Source organism: Rhamphochromis longiceps, linkage group LG14 (assembly GCF_057381845.1).
Source record: "Rhamphochromis longiceps isolate RC_006_pf linkage group LG14, R_longiceps_female_GT1.1, whole genome shotgun sequence".
In the NCBI taxonomy this organism is placed as follows: domain Eukaryota; kingdom Metazoa; phylum Chordata; class Actinopteri; order Cichliformes; family Cichlidae; genus Rhamphochromis; species Rhamphochromis longiceps.
Genome location: NC_140570.1, coordinates 26,858,600 through 26,875,136, shown reverse-complemented (window position 1 = coordinate 26,875,136; position 16,537 = coordinate 26,858,600). Strand labels below are relative to the sequence as shown.

The window sequence follows — 16,537 nt, the reverse complement described above, 5'->3', positions numbered from 1 at the left end:
CCTCTTGTTGTCCTGCTTGTGTATTTAAGTCCTGTGTTTCTTTCTGTTAGTTGTTGTGTTGTACCTTCATTGTGCTGCGTTTTCTCCTCTGTGCTTATGGTAACATTCTGGTTCTCTGTTCCTGGTTTTCTTTTCTAGTTTTCCCAGCTGTCTGATTAGAGTTTTGTGCTTTGAGTTTCTAGTTTGAGTTATCTTGTATTTCATGTTTGAGTTTTTCTAGCAAATAAAGCTGTCGCTTTGAGTTTAATTTTTGGGCCTGCATTTGGGTCCTTCCTCCGGCCTTTCACAAAGCGCACACCATGACAACTTTTTTGAGCAATGACTCTAACAACACTCACAATAAAGAGGAGAAATACCTCCACGTGGACAAACTTGTGCTATGTCTTTGATATCCTGCTTTGAGATGGTGGTGACTCTTAAAGTAGAGCCAAGTAGAGTAGGTTTGGGAAAGCTGAAGTCAGCTGAGAGTGAAGAAGTCACTTGGATGAGTGACAAAACATTTCTCCTACTGAAAACACTATGTCCAATGAACAGAATCAACTTTTTGATAGTAGATGGTAGAAGCAGTCTGCATGCCTACATGCATGGTTATATACACCTGTGATTGAAACACCTAAATTCAATAATTTCGATGAGTGAGCGTGAATACTTTTCGCAATATGACCATATTAATGTCACTGGTATATTCATATGCATTTTAAAAATACAATCTTTGTAACCGAAGGATGAAGTGAACTGTTGTTTGAATATCCAAACCATTGCTTACATATTGTTTTATTTATTTTTTTCAGAAAGATGATTATGGAGCTCCCTTTCCCATCATGTTCTTTTTTGTGTTCCTTTCTGGTTTCAGTAAGATGATATAACATTTGGGGAAAAAAATGCAAATCAGCAGTCCAAAACTGGAGGCAAGAATAGCAAATATTTCTACAGCAACACTGAACTTCCCTGGAGAGCTGACATACGCTGGGATAAATGTGATCCACACTGCACAAAATATCAGCATGCTAAAGGTGATAAACTTGGCTTCATTAAAATTATCAGGCAGTTTCCGAGCCAGAAAAGCAAAAATAAAACATAAGAGAGACAAAAGTCCAATGTAGCCAAGCACAGCCCAATAACCTACAACAGAGCCCAAAGCACACTCTAAGGTAATCTTATCTTTAAATTCTTTGAAATTCTTAAATGGAAAAGGCGGAGAAATTGTTAGCCAGATGACACATATGAATACTTGTATAAGAGTGAAACCTGTAACACAGAGTCTCTGCTGTGCAGGTCCAAACCATTTCATTACATTGCTCCCTGGACGTGAAGTCCGGAAAGCCACTAAAACAACCATTGTTTTCCCCAGAACACAAGAGATACAAAGGACAAAGGTGATGCCAAATGCTACATGTCGCAGCATGCAAGACCATTCAGAGGGCTGACCAATGAATGTCAGAGAACACAGGAAACACAATGTCAAAGAGAAGAGCAGCAGGAAGCTCAGCTCAGAATTGTTTGCCCTCACAATAGGAGTTTTCCTGTATTTGAAGAATATTAATGCCACACCAGTAGTCATGCATGTTCCAAATAAACATGCAGCAGTCAGGAGTGCTCCCATAATTTCTTCATATGATAGAAACACTGCCTCTTTCTTAATACAGGCATCTTTTTTCTGATTTGGCCAAAACTCAGGGAGGCATCTCACACAGCTGACAGAATCTGCAAATTGATAATGAACCAGATGTTACACTTCATGAGTAGATTTTTCACTTTTCCCCAAGTGCATAATTTTCAGTGTTTACATCTACTTTATCCTATATCATTTCTACAATTACTCTAGTAAGCTACTGATGTCACACAATCATAAAGAGAAGAAGCAACATGTTTCCTGACATTTCTTCACTTTCTCATCAACATAGCAGATGATGCATTTCTTACATTGCTCCAGTTTCTACTCTGCACCTAGCCAAATATAGAGCATACAAAAATGAAAAGAGATCAACCTACAAACCCATGTTATCTGCTGAGTTGACTGTTTTGTTATATTTTTTTTATTTCTATTAACGTTGAAGATTTGGTGTCACCTGGAGTTGACTCTTGAACTGTGAAAAGACATCTGGCATAGGTCTTTTTGTCTGTTTCTTTTTTATAAGGTGTATAAGGTGTATTTTACTGGCTTTGGGGGATATGTGAATTAAACAAAAATGCAAAGCCTGCCTCACTAACTTCTAAAGTTTCTGTTAGAGCACAAAACCTGTAATGTTGCTGATCTCGCCATCTGCACATCTTATACAGTCATAGCAGCAAACAGGCCTTCCTTTCTGGAGAACCTTGCGTGTTCCTGGGGGACATTTCTCACTGCAAACTGACACAGGCACCTGTATGGATAAATGCACAATGACTACAACAAAAGTCCCTGTATCATTTGAGCTTTATTTTTCATTGCCTCAAATTCAAACCAAATTCAAACATTCAAAATTGAAATTGTAGCTTTTAATTACGGTTTTAATTATTTTCTAATACCTTACCTGCTTTGTGTTACTTTCCCAAATTAATGAGTTATTTTGCAAAGTCAGCTGTTTGTCTGGAGAAAGTGATGCATCGTAAAGACCAACTGTCACAAACTCCACAATACTGTTTTTTCTTGGCTGCCAGTTTATAATTTCATACTTTGCTGCTGGATCTCCATTCTCATCAAAGTAAACCTCATCACCTTCTTTTGTTTTGAAATAAATTTTTAGAATGCGCTGCAAAATCTAAGAAGACAAGCAGTCTGTTAATTTATTGAATCTCATTTTGTAACACAGACAGCACAACTGCTACTTTTTGTTCAAATGTAACCTCACCATGAATGGATCTAGCTGCACATTTTTGTTACATGTTTCATTACAGCTGAGGATTTTGTGAAGTGCATGGGCCACAGCATACACTCCTTTGTAGACATTGTTAAAGATAGACATAAGTGACATATCAGTGAAACTGTTTTGAACTCCAGTCATATCTTCATGTCCAGTGCACTCCCTCGGATTTTCTGCTGTTGAGTTCAACTCCTTGAACTTACAACTAAATAGTGTCTCCCAGAACTCAATAAAGAGTTCATTATTAGATGAATTCAGTGATTTTACATTCAGTATAAACTCTTTCAAGCCACTGACATGTGCTTTTGGAATTGAAAGACCAATGGCACCATCTAGTATGTGATGTATATCCATTGCAGCTATTTGGGAATCAGATATCCAAGACTCACTGCCTACCCACTGGTACCCAGTTAGGCCATGGACAGACAGTTTATTTATTAGCACATCCATATCCATGTGTGAAAGAAAGGCAACAATCACCTTGGAGGTTGAAGCCTTTATAGTTTCAATGATCTTTTGAATTTTTTCATAGGGATCTGTCCTAAAAAAAGATACAGAATACTCTAGACAGATGCCCAGCTGCTGTGCAGTTTCTGTGAATGTGGCCATGCCATTATTTCCATAATCATCATTGGTTCGAATAGCTCCAACCCAAGTCCATCCAAAGTACTTGACCAAATGGGCCAGGGCTCTGCTCTGGTAGTAGTCACTTGGTATTGTTCTGAGGAAGGATGGGTACTTGGTTTTGTCACTGAGACAAGCACATGTGGCAAAGTGACTGATCTAAAAGAAAGGAAAAAGAACTCATTCACATGGAAAAACACAAAGAATGATATATATTGATAAAGTGGAACAATAAAGGCAAATGGTTTTTGTTGGGGGTTTTTTTTTCCAGAAATTCTTACATTTCTACCAATCCTACCTACCATTGGTATATAAAATGGCCCAATTACAGTTGATATTGCCATGCAAGGAGATGAAGAAGTCTCTCCCAAAATGGTCTGCACTGATGCAGGTCTGGTACAGGGTACTCCAGACACTGCAGAAAAAATTTCATTACCATTTACTAAGGCAAGTGCAACTTTTATACCTCTGGCAATGGAGCCACAAGTATCATACATTTTATAGCCCAGAGAGACTCCTGGCAGTAGATCTGAACTGTTGTTAATCTCCTCAATGGCAAAACGCATAGCCTGGGCAAACTGGAACTCTCTGAAATTCAAACTTGATCCAAACAGTAAATAATTGATATAATATTTAGTTTCACATTGAAGAAGACACAGAACTTTGTTAAATGTCACTCAGTTAAAATCAATCCGTCAGTAACACAACTGAAATACATGAATATCTAAACCAGAATGAGACAAAAGACCTGACACCTTTTTTTTTTGGAGACCACTTTTAGATATTTCAAAATTGAATAAATTTTTGCAATGTTATACCTGGTACATTGCAGTGGTAGTGGTTTCTGCATGTAGTTATCCTTTCTGTCTTTCCAGCTGCTGTGAAAAGAGAACATCCCTCCTAGTATAATATCCCCATTCTTAGACAGTTGGGGGTTCTCAGGGTCCCCTCTTCTCTTGCATATCTCCTCACTATGAGAGAAACACGCTACCAATAACAGTTGTAAAAATGCCCACCCCTGTTCTGGCCATTTCTGCGTAGATGGCATGCTGTCTGGAAAACCTAAACCACTGGGTGGCATTATATGGCACTGTATACAGTAAGACTTGTATTTATACATTTTAAAGTAGCAAAAATTAATCCCTGTGGAACAAAAAGGTGGGGTGAGAGGAGTAACTCTGTGATATACTATAGTCTTATTCAAAATATATTCTATATGTGCTTAAATCCCAAATACGTATTTGTTATCAATTTTTTAATTGACTGAGATACAGTTTAAACTACATTTTCTTTAACTTTAATTAGACTCAAGAGAATCTGATTTAGTGCTGGCTCAAAACAACAACCTGCTTTCTGATTTAGGGCTGGCTCAAAACAACAACCTGCTTTCTGATCTATGGTAGGCTCAAAACAAAAACCTGCTTTGTTATCTTATATGCAATGTTTTTCTAAACAAAGGAATATCCTGCTAGTGTTGTAGTTTAGCTTGTACTTGTCTGCTGTCTGGAGGCAGAAGGGTTGCATGTCTAATCTGCTAACAATAAATAACTTTATCAGGGTTAAATATGCGTGTTTATGCATATTTGTGTGTTTGAGCCTTGTTCAAAACATGAAGCTTGAGGTGAGAAGGACAATTAGGATGTTGTTGGCCTTCTCTCACCCTTCTGTATGATTCTTCATATATTGAGTCTGTTCTGTTCTTTAAAATAAATACAACCTGTAGCCACTTCTAACATGTTTCCTTACATATTGTAACGCACTCGATTACAAGTTAGTTGATTGTTGTGTTATTGTGTTCACATTGCCACTCACTTATGGCATAGCTGCTCCACAGTCTAGAGGCCGTTAAGCCTATCAGTCATATCAGCTAACTATGACAGAGTAGCAGAGCATGCTTGTGGCTGGCTGAGAGCATTTGGGGAGTGGGAGCATACTTGCCAACCTTGAGACCTCATAATTAGGGAGACATTCAAAAGGGCTGTTGTGGGGCCATCTCACACTTCATCCATGGAAGCCATGACAGTGGGATTAAGGAGGTCCTCAAAATATTCTTTCCATCGCTTGAATATTTTCTCAGCTGAAGTCCGCAGCGCTCCACCAACACTATACACAGTGTAGGTAGAGCAATCGCTTTCCCCTCCTAAGTCGCCTGACAGTGTGCCAGAATCTCTTCGAGGCAGTCCGAAAGTCTTTTTCTGTGGCCTCTTCGAACTCCTCCCACACCCAAAATTTTGCTTCAGCCACTGCCCAAGCCGTGTTCCACTTGGCCTGTTGGTAGCTATCAGCTGCCTCCAAATTCCCACAGGCTAACCAAGCCCGTTACCATGTTCAAACACGGTGTTCCTTATGGCCAAACTGTGTTTTGCACAGAAGTCCAACAACAATCAGATCCGGGAGGCCGTTTGCGCCCCTTCAGGTCTCACTGTCATTGCCCACATGAGCATTGAAGTCTCCCAGTAGGAACACAGAGTCCCCAGGTGGAGCACCCTCTACCACCCCACCCAGGGACTCCAAGATGCTGGGTACTCTGAACCGCCACTTGGTGCATAAGTGCAGACGATGGTCAAGACCCGTTACCCGACCCGAAGGCGCAGGGAACGAACCCTCTTGTCCACTTGAAGAAAGCCCAATGTACGGACAGGAAGCCGAGGAGATACTAGGATACCCGCTCCAGTCCACCACCTCTCTCCAGGAGACTGGTTCTAGAGCCCAAGCCGTGCATTTAGGTGAGCCCGACTATATCCAGCTGGTACCTCTCAACCTCACACACTAACTCAGCCTCTGTCCCCATCAGAGAGGTAAAATTCAATTTCCCAATTGCCAGTCTTGGTATCCAGGTATCAGTCCGCCAGGGCCTCTGCTCCTGACCACCACCCAGCTCACAATGCACCCATGACCCCTACGGTGCCTCCTGCAGGACGATGGGCCCATGTCCTTTTTTTGGGCTGTGCCTGGCCAAGCCCCATGGACTAAGGCCTGGCTTGCCCTTGGGCACCCTCCCTGGGCTTGGCTTTAGGGAGGGGCCCCGGCAACCCTATCATGGGCAGGGTGAACTGTTCCCTAAGTGTTCTTCTCATAGGGGCCTTCTGAATCACTCTGTGTTTGATCTAATCCCTCACCCAGAAGACCCTAGGTGAGGGATTTCCAGGTACGTCGAGGCCTGTGTATTTTAGCTCTGTGTTTGTTTTTGCTCAGTGTCGCGTCGTACAATCAGATTTTGCCTGTGTGTTCTAGTTTGTGTTTTTCCCTGGTTTGATTTCTGTTTTCTGCAGTCAGTGTTCAGTTCATGTTTTGTTTTTATCGCCAGCTATAAAGCTATGGTTTTCAGCGAGTCCTGCTTTTGGATCCTCACCTCTGCCTACCCGCACACAGAGCCCTGACAGAATGAAAAGGAAATTAACAAAACAGGCCAAGCAGATGGTCACAACACCTATGGATTTGAAGACTAAGATAAAAACATGCAGTAGCAGCAGCACTGGCATCACAACAACAGCTGAATCCACCAGGTCTTTGGGGGCCCCCTCCAAACCAGCCCACAATGGATTATCAGCAAATACCATTGCGAGGAAGATGAACTAATGATTTTATATGTTATTACAAATTACTTTTGCTACAGTGAATGAATGTCATTTCTGTTAATCATCAGCCTAATAATTAGGTCTGATCTTGTCATATTGCCTTGACCTGACTGTCTCATTAATGCTGTTGTTACTGAACATCACCAGCAAATGCTATTGTATCATTACTGAGAGAAATCATGATGTGTAAAGAATTAAAAGGTTTACACTGCATGATTGCTTTGCACATGAGTCACACCCCTGCTAAATGTTATGTTCTGAGTTCTTTGTTTTCAGAGCGTCCAACATGACCACACCACCCAACTAAATGCCAAAGGAGGGTAATTATACATGTTTACTATAATGCAACAGAGGTAGGTGAAGTGCAGCAAAGCTTTCATGGTTTAATAAAATAATAAACATTGTGAATTGGTCCAATACCAGATACCTATTTCCAAGTCTGATCTATTGTGGTTCTGTGGAGGAAAAGACTTGGATTTCCTGCTTGGATGTGGTTAGGAACCTGTACAATGGTAAGACTAGTGCTTCCAGTGACTGTAATAGGGTACTGGTCAAACCTAACTCCAATACTTTTGTGGTTAAGATGATTCCTCAATTTTAATATTGATTTCATAAAGATTGTGATACAAATTGGTGTTATTGAAGTTCTAAGATGTGTGTCTAATGAGCATGTGTTACCTAATTAAATTGTAAACGTGTTTACATTCATCCTGTTGGGGAATCCCTAATAACATGTGGACCACACTATAATATCCAATTGGCTAACTTAATCTGATGATAACATTGCAGGTCCATTTGAAAAATTTGTTTTCAAGTCAGTGAGGGTGGTATAGAACAGGAAGTCCTTAGACTTCCCCTCTCCGCTCTTGGCGTGTTTGGTATTGTGTGCTGCACTCTCATTCCTAAAAACATAGCTTCAGATGCCATTGTTAGAGTATGGCAGAGGACCTGAAAAGTGAAGACGACAGTCAAGGAAGCCAGAAGGAAGGTACTGAGAGAGGAAACTTCGGTTTTTTGTTCTTTTTCCCTCCAACATTCAGGTCATCAGGCTTGTCCAGAGGACCTCATTTTGCACTCTCCTGATGGGAAAGGATGATGGCCTGTAAGGTCCATTAACTTTTATTAGAAGAGTGAAAAATTTTTCTCACCTTCTGGGGACTTCTGAAACAGGTTTAAGAGAGGAAGACCACTCTGGTCCAATATCACATTGATACCAAGAAAGGACATGAGGCTTTAAGATGGATTATGGATTTACATGTTAAAAGGTGTGAAAGTAGAGATTTGTTTTAATTTTTTTAAACAAATTTTTAATATGTGTGCCCCATTGTCTTACATATTACAATTATCTCACAATTTTTATCACGCACTTATATTTTATCTAAAATAACACATTTATATCTTATCTTTTATTACACAAATCGGTGTTGTAGAATAGAGTGTTGAAAAGATAATGTCACGCCCATCCAAAACCAGACTGCTTAAAAAATACCACAAGGAATACGTTTTCTGTTTAGACAGTCGGTGGTTTTTTATCTGTTCTTCTCATTGCAGAAGGAGATATCCATACCAGGGTGTATGGTGATCCATGGAATGGACCCAAGGCAAATAATGGGAAACAAGTCCACGACCACAACCTCCCCCGAAAAATTTTGGCCAATCAAATTAACATTTTGTTTTTCTATCTCATAATAAAAGTGTTTACTACCTGGGTGCTCTTTATTCGTACAGATTGCTGAGCTGTCTTCTCTCATAAGATTGAACCCAACAGTAGTGAGAACTGTGCACTATGAATTAAGTGTGTGTCAATCATAATATACTCAAAAAAAATTTATTTTATTGAATCATAAATGTTAAAGTCAGGCATTGTCTGAATGTTTGCTTAGTCATTCTGACCACACGCTAAACACCTCAGACAAGATCTGAGCAGTGTGCTATGTTTGCATTCTCTGCTGGTACAAAAAAAAAAAAAAAAAACAGCACAGAAGCACACACACAAACTTAATATTTTAATTAAATAACTTATTTATTTTCATGATGGTGGTCGTGGAGCACCCTTCCCCATCATGTTCTTTTTTGTGTTCCTTTCTGGTTTCAGTAAGATGATATAACACTTTGGAAAAAAAATGCAAATCAGCAGTCCAAAGCTGGAGGCAAGAATAGCAAATATTTCTACAGCAACACTGAACTTCCCCGGAGAGCTGACATATGCTGGAATAAATGTGATCCACACTGCACAAAATATCAGCATGCTAAAGGTGATAAACTTGGCTTCATTGAAATTATCAGGCAGTTTTCGAGCCAGAAAAGCAAAAATAAAACATAAGACAGACAAAAGTCCAATGTAGCCAAGCACAGCCCAGTAGCCCACAGATGTGCCCAGAGCACACTCTAAGGTGATCTTATCTTTAAATTCCTTAAAGTTTTTAAATGGAAAAGGAGGCGAAACTGTTAACCAAATTATACACATGATAAGTTGTATAAGAGTAAAACTTGTAACACAGAGTCTCTGCTGTGTAGGTCCAAACCATTTCTGAACATTACTACCTGGACGCGTTGCCCGGAAAGCCATCAAAACAACCATTGTTTTCCCCAGAACACAAGAGATGCAGAGCACAAAGGTGATCCCAAAAGCTACATGTCGCAGCATGCAAGACCATTCAGAGGGCTGACCAATGAATGTCAGAGAACACAGGAAACACAATGTCAAAGAGAAGAGCAGCAGGAAGCTCAGCTCAGAATTGTTTGCCCTCACAATAGGAGTTTTCCTGTATTTGAAGAATATTAATGCCACACCAGTAGTCATGCATGTTCCAAATAAACATGCAGCAGTCAGGAGTGCTCCCATAATTTCTTCATATGATAGAAACACTGCTTCCTTCTTTATGCACGTGTCTCTTCTTTCATTTGACCAAAATTCAGGGGGACATCTCAAACAGGTAACAGAATCTGCAAATTAATGTTAACACAATGTTAGAATTCTGGAGATTTACTAGATTTATGCGTTTGAATCTACTTTACAGCATATTATACTCACTAGCACACTAACTATTACTCTACATTGGTCAGGCTACTGCTAAAGCTACACAATGAGAAGATGAGAAAAAATGCGTTGACAATGCTTTTGCACAGTCAGTATGAAAAATGGTAAATAAGTCACTTCAAACATCGTTGACCATTTTTCAGTAAAACTGACACTGTTTCTGAACAAACTGCAGCATCAAGAAATTACATGCTGTGGTATAAAGCAACTGGTGCTGGAACAACAGCGAAAGTTATGATAGATAGGGCAGGTTTTGAAGCAGGGAGTGTGCTCATATTATTCACAGTAGGCTGAAACAGCCCCATATTTCACTCTTCATTTGCTTTATGTATAGAAAAAAAGAGCAAAATTATTAAAATTTCTGAGGGGTTTCCTCAATGTTGCGAAAGAATGAAAAAATATGCTGGAACATGAACAGTTATATTGCTTGTAGTTCATTAAAGTTTTTTATTGAAATATTACCACACCTGTAGTGTTGCTTATCTCTCCCTCTGCACATCTTATACAGTCATAGCAGCAAACAGGCCTTCCTTTCTGGAGAACCTTGCGTGTTCCTGGGGGACATTTCTCACTGCAAACTGACACAGGCACCTGTATGGATAAATGTACAATAATAACCATGGATAAACTGCATGTATGATGATCTTTACAATCATTTCTTAATTTTATATGCATATTTTATATTTATATGCATGAAGTTCAAATGTTTTAAAATAACACCTGGTTATAATTAATTCTTTATTCTTAATAAGCTTATTATTTGTACTCATTGTTTATTGATCACTCACCTGCTTTGAGTTTCTTGCCCAGATTAAAGAGTTATTTTGCAGAGTCAGCTGTTTGCCTGGAGAAAGTGATGCATCATAAAGGCCAACTGTCACAAACTCCACAATGCCGTTTTTTCTTGGCTGCCAGTTTATAATTTCATACTTTGCTGCTGGATCTCCATTCTCATCAAAGTAAACCTCATCTCCTTCTTTTGTTTTGAAGTAAATTTTTAGAATGCGCTGCAAAATCTAAGAAGACAGGCAGTCTGTTAATTTATTGAATCTCATTTTGTAACACAGACAGCACAACTGCTACTTTTTGTTTAAATGTAACCTCACCATGAATGGATCTAGCTGCACATTTTTCTCACATGTTTTATTACAATTGAGGATATTGTGAAGGGCATGGGCCACTGCATACACTCCTTTATATACATTGTTAAACATAGGCATGAGAGACATGTCAGTGAAGCTATTTTGAACTCCAGTAAGATCTTCATGTCCGGTACACTCTCTTGGATTTTCTGCTGTTGACTTCAACTCCTTGAACTTACAGTTAAATAATGCCTCCCAGAACTCAGTAAACAAATCATTATTAGATGAATTAAGAAGTTTCACATTCAGCATGAACTCCTTCAGGCCAGTGACGTGTGATTTGGGAATGTAAAGACCAATGGCACCATCCAGTATGTGATGTATATCCATTTTTGCGGTTTGAGAATCAAATATCCAAGACTCACTACCTACCCACTGATAACCAGTCAGATTGTTGAGAGAAAACTCATGTAATAGCACATCCATATCAAAGTGGGACAGAAAGCCAACAATCACCTTGGAGGTTGAAGCTTTTATAATGTCAATGATCTTTTGAATTTTTTCATAGGGATCTGTCCTAAAAAAAGATACAGAATATTCCAGACAGATGCCCAGCTGCTGTGCAGTTTCTGTGAATGTTGCCATGCCTTTATTTCCATAATCATCATTGGTTCGAATAGCTCCAACCCAAGTCCATCCAAAGTACTTTACTAAATAGACCAGGGCTCTGCTCTGGTAGTAGTCACTGGGTATTGTTCTGAGGAAGGATGGGTACTTGGTTTTGTCACTGAGACAAGCACATGTGGCCAAATGGCTGATCTAAGAGGGGGGGGAAAGGCCATGAAAAAGACAAAGAACGAGATAAAATTAAAGATGTTACAAGGAATAATAATGACAATAGTCACATTGACCATTAAAAATGAAAAACATTTTTTGCACACATCCACATTTAATTTCAGTTTTCACTGTGTTAAGCACATTATATCCCCACAAAGAGGCCTATCTAAAATGAGTCACATTTGTGTTTCCAGAAAAAAATATTTTTAGCTATTCTACCCACCATTGGTATATAAAATGGCCCAATTACGGTAGCTATTGCCATGCAAGGAGAGGAAGACGTCTCTCCAATTATAGCCTGCACTTGTGCTGGTTTGGTACAAGGGGCCTCAGGTGCTGTGAAAATAATTTGATTACCATTCATCAAGGCTAGTGCAACTTTTATGCTTTGGGCAATGGAACCACAAGTATCATACATTTTATAGCCCAGAGAGACTCCTGGCAGTAGGTCTGTACTGTTATTAATCTCCTCAATGGCAAAAAGCATAGCCTGGGCGACCCGGAATTCTCTGGAATTCAAACTTCATTCAAACAGTGAAAAAGTTGACAATAGATTACTAACACATAAGATACTGAAATCAGTCAGTTATATTAATAGGAAAAAAACAAGAAACAAGAAAAAAATGTTTGGGGTTTTTTTCATCTTAGATCATTTATCTATTTTAAATTTATTTTTATAATGTTATTTACCTCGTGCATTGAAGTGGCAGTGGTTTCTGCATGTAGGTATCCTTTCTGTCATTCCAGCTACTGTGAAAAGAGAACATCCCCCCCAGTATAATGTCCCCATCCCTAGATAACTGGGGGTTCTCAGGGTCCCCTCTTTGCATGCACACAGATTCTTTAGCCTGAGAGAAAGATGCCACCAGTAACAGTCGGAAAAGTGCCCACCCCAATTCTGGCCACTTCTGAGTAAATGACATGCTGTCTGTAAAAACTGAACCACTGGGTGGCATTGCAAGTAACCTAGTCTAAGTGAAACATGCAGACTTTATTTATACATTTTGAAGCAGCAAAAATGAATAACAGAACCATCATGCTTCTTCTATGTGGAAGGAAAAGGAGGGGCCAGAGGAGTGGCCCTGCAAAACACTACACTACTATACAATATCATTATTGATTGAATCAGATGCAATATAACATTTATAGTTTCAATAGGTCCATGAAGATTCAAGAAAACCTTTATTATCTTTTAAGATTATATTTGGAAATGTTTAAATTTGATAAATGAAACCATATGATCTCCTTTCTTTCACTGTTTTATTTTCAATCAGTTTTTCCAATATTTGCACAACGAGCAAACAGGAAGAAAAAAAAATCAGACATGTTTATATTCTGGTTTCAGTTTGTGTACAGTGAGGAAAAACAGCCATCTACAGTTTTTGAGGAGTGAAGCTATTCAGTTCTATTCAGTTCAGTTGATATTTATTTATACTCTTTCTCTGCAATTGATCTCTCTGGGTTAACTTGAGAAATCACCTTCTCCAAACATTCAAAATTTTTCAGACCTTATTCCTACAAGACTGCTCAAAGAAGTCCTACCACTTGTTAATGTTCCAGTCTTAAATATAATCAGTCTATCTCCATTAATGGGTTATATACCACAGGCATTTTGGGGGGCAGTGATTAAACCATTACTTTAAAAGCCATCACATAACCCAGCTGTCTTAACTAAAGACACCACCAGGTTCAGCAGACACGTCTCCTCCTCCGTCGGCCCTGGTCGCAGCCATCTCGCCGCCGCCTCCTCCAGCTGACGAGCCCAAGTGAATGGCTGCTCCCCCGCTGACATCCAGCTTGCTTGAAACCGCCTCCGGTGGTCCTCCGGGGTAAGCCCGAGCCGATCTAGCACTGCCCTGCAGACATTGACGAAGACGCTCGGGGACGCAGGGGGCAGGCTGAGGGCCGCCATCTGTGCCTCCCCTGGCAGCAGCGGCAGCAGCCTGGGAGCCCACTCCTCCTCAGGCCACCGGCAGGCAAGCACCGTGGCCTGGAATGTCTCAATGAATGTCAGCGGATCCTCCCCATCACCCATCCGGTCCAGCATCACCAACAGTGGGGGAGGCTGAGGCGGCGCAGCCGGACCTCCCAGCGACTGTTGCAGCGCCGCCGTCTGCTGTACCGCTTGCTGGCGAAGCAAAGACAGCTGCTGGTCCTGGACCGCCGCCTGCCGAGCAGACATAGCAGCCAGATCCTGCATTATCTGCCCCAGAATCTGCAATGGCTGGACAGGTGGCTGGGCGGCAGGCTGGGCGGCAGGCTGGGCGGCGGGCTGACCTGGCAGGGGTCCGACATGGTAAATGGTAAATGGCCTGTATTTATATAGCGCTTTACTAGTCCCTAAGGACCCCAAAGCGCTTTACATATCCAGTCACCCACCCATTCACACTCGCATTCACACACTGGTGATGGCAGCTACATTGTATTTAAAACAATTCTGATCATTTAAACATTAAATTATTGGTACATGTGGTAATGCTAAACAAGACTTTGTTCATGAAATAAGAGAAATGTGGAAACAATGTGCTCAAGCACATGTTCTTATGTTTCAGGTACATGGGCCAGACGTGGCCGTCAAAAAGGCCAGGTGGGTCTGGTACCAGGTAGTTTCTTGAGCACACTCACACCCGTCACCTTGATTCTGGGAGGGAAGAACCCATGTTATGTGGACCAGTACTGTGACATTTCCACCACTGTGCAGCGCATTGCTTGGGCACGTTTTCATAATGCTGGACAGAGTTTGGTGGCTCCTGACTACATTTTATTTTGGAGTCAGTACATTTTATTGTGATGTAGACATCACGGCGTACACCTGGGTTTCGACACCACTTGTGACACAGGACCCACATACACACACGTCTGGGTTGTGCTTGTAACTGTGCTTTATTCAAAATACAGTGTCTTTTCCTCCTGCGGTTTCCGGGATCAGCCTTGGACGCAGCCACTCCGTCACTCCCCGTGTGTCAGCTCCTTCTCAGTGCCAAAGACATAAGACAGGTCTCCCTCATTAAACAGTTCTGCACACCTGTTCCCTCCCCACCTCCGTGCTGCCCTGTGCACTCACTGCGCCACCCCTCCTTTGCAGCAGGGCAAAGACAACGCCCCGCCACTGTGGATTTAGGGCATGTCTTGCTAGATATCAGTTTAGCGCTCGATGCTGTTGATCACGGTATTTATTACAAAGATTAGAGTATGCCATAGGAATTAAATGTACAGCATGGCAGTGGTTGGAATCATGTCTATCTAATAGACTCCAGTTTGTTTTTATAAATGGGGTGACTTCTTTACACTGTGAAGTAAATTATGGAGTTCCACAGGATTTCATGCTATGAAAAATTCTATTTATATTATGCATGCTTCCATTGGACAGTATCATTTTAAGGCATTGCTATGCAGATGATACCTAGCTCTGTCTAACTATGGGGCAAGATGACACACGCCAGTTAGTTAAACTGTAGTAATGTCTTAAAGACTTGAAGACCTTGATGAGCTATAAGTTCCAGGCTTGAATTTCTGTGTAAATGGTAAATGGCCTGTATTTGTATAGCGCTTTACTAGTCCCTAAGGACCCCAAAGCGCTTTACACATCCAGTCACCCACCCATTCACACACTGGTGATGGCAAGCTATATAGTAGCCACAGCCACCCTGGGGCGCACTGACAGAGGCTGCTGGACACTGGCACCATCAGGCCCTCTGACCACCACCAGTAGGCAACGGGTCAAGTGTCTTGCCCAAGGACACAACGACCAAGACTGTCCAAGCTGGGGCTCGAACCGGCAACCTTCCGATTCAAGACAAACTCCCAAGTCTTGAGCCACGATCGAAGCTTGATAGGCTTCACTGAATCATGGATGCACCCAATGACAGTGCATCTATGAAAGGCTTCCACACTGTTCAGGCCAACTGGACAGCACTGTGAGCAGTAAGCAGAACGAAGAGGGGCTTGTCATTGTTGTTAACAATAGGTGGTGTAACCCTGCTCAAATAAAAATCAAAGAGCGGATTTGTTGCCCGGAAACTGAACTGTGCACTGTTGGACTCAGGCCATATTAATTGTCCAGGGAATTTACCCAGTAATCTTGGTGGCTCTTTATGTTTCTCCCTCTGCTAAACCCACAGCTGTATGTGAGATTATCCACTCTGCTATAGCCCGATTACAGACTCAGGCTATGTCCACACTAATCATTTTCTCTCCGTTTTGGCCTCTCGTCCAGACTGAGATGGCATTTTCGCTCATGGAAAACGCAACGTGTTGAAAACGCTCTGGATAACGCATACAATTGGAAACGGTGCTTTCACGTCGCAGTGTTGTAACAGTCACAATGGTGTGTTGTCTCTTTAAGACAACCCAAGTCGAGGGTTAATGTTGTCATCTATATGCGCCACTGACTCTCTCTGTGATTGTGTGGACATGTGCTTGCATGCTAGTGCATGAGGAGGGACGGATGTTATGTTTTACCTCTCCAGACACCTTTGTTTGCAACGTTATGGGTTGTACGAACACTCTGCGCTATGTTTGTTAAGCTGCAGC

General features: G+C 41.1%; 2 protein-coding genes across 2 annotated transcripts; both read right to left on the bottom strand.

Moving 5' to 3' along the window:
- Window positions 1-799: 799 nt before the first annotated feature.
- LOC146654206 (extracellular calcium-sensing receptor-like) lies at window positions 800-4,461 on the bottom strand. The gene is made up of 6 exons (XM_085429299.1): window positions 4,286-4,461; window positions 3,770-4,067; window positions 2,832-3,626; window positions 2,514-2,741; window positions 2,240-2,363; window positions 800-1,704 (listed from the first exon to the last, which is right to left on the bottom strand). The coding sequence occupies exons 1-6, from the start codon at window positions 4,360-4,362 to the stop codon at window positions 800-802; spliced, it is 2,427 nt and encodes an 808-aa protein (XP_085285425.1). The 5' UTR covers window positions 4,363-4,461.
- Window positions 4,462-9,074: 4,613 nt separating this feature from the next.
- LOC146654205 (extracellular calcium-sensing receptor-like) lies at window positions 9,075-12,506 on the bottom strand. The gene is made up of 5 exons (XM_085429298.1): window positions 12,228-12,506; window positions 11,192-11,986; window positions 10,874-11,101; window positions 10,553-10,676; window positions 9,075-9,991 (listed from the first exon to the last, which is right to left on the bottom strand). The coding sequence occupies exons 1-5, from the start codon at window positions 12,489-12,491 to the stop codon at window positions 9,075-9,077; spliced, it is 2,328 nt and encodes a 775-aa protein (XP_085285424.1). The 5' UTR covers window positions 12,492-12,506.
- Between the last annotated feature and the right edge of the window lie 4,031 nt (window positions 12,507-16,537).

Coding starts and splice junctions, on each gene's coding strand:
- LOC146654206 (XM_085429299.1), bottom strand. CDS start 4,362: ATGTTCTCTTTTCACAGCAGCTGGAAAGACAGAAAGGATAACTACATG. Junction 4,068..4,285: donor CTACCACTGCAATGTACCAG/GTATAACATTGC, acceptor GTTTGGATCAAG/TTTGAATTTCAGAGAGTTCC. Junction 3,627..3,769: donor GGCCATTTTATATACCAATG/GTAGGTAGGATT, acceptor CCTTTCTTTTAG/ATCAGTCACTTTGCCACATG.
- LOC146654205 (XM_085429298.1), bottom strand. CDS start 12,491: ATGCTTTTTGCCATTGAGGAGATTAATAACAGTACAGACCTACTGCCA. Junction 11,102..11,191: donor TGCAGCTAGATCCATTCATG/GTGAGGTTACAT, acceptor CTGTCTTCTTAG/ATTTTGCAGCGCATTCTAAA. Junction 9,992..10,552: donor AGAGATAAGCAACACTACAG/GTGTGGTAATAT, acceptor ATTAATTTGCAG/ATTCTGTTACCTGTTTGAGA.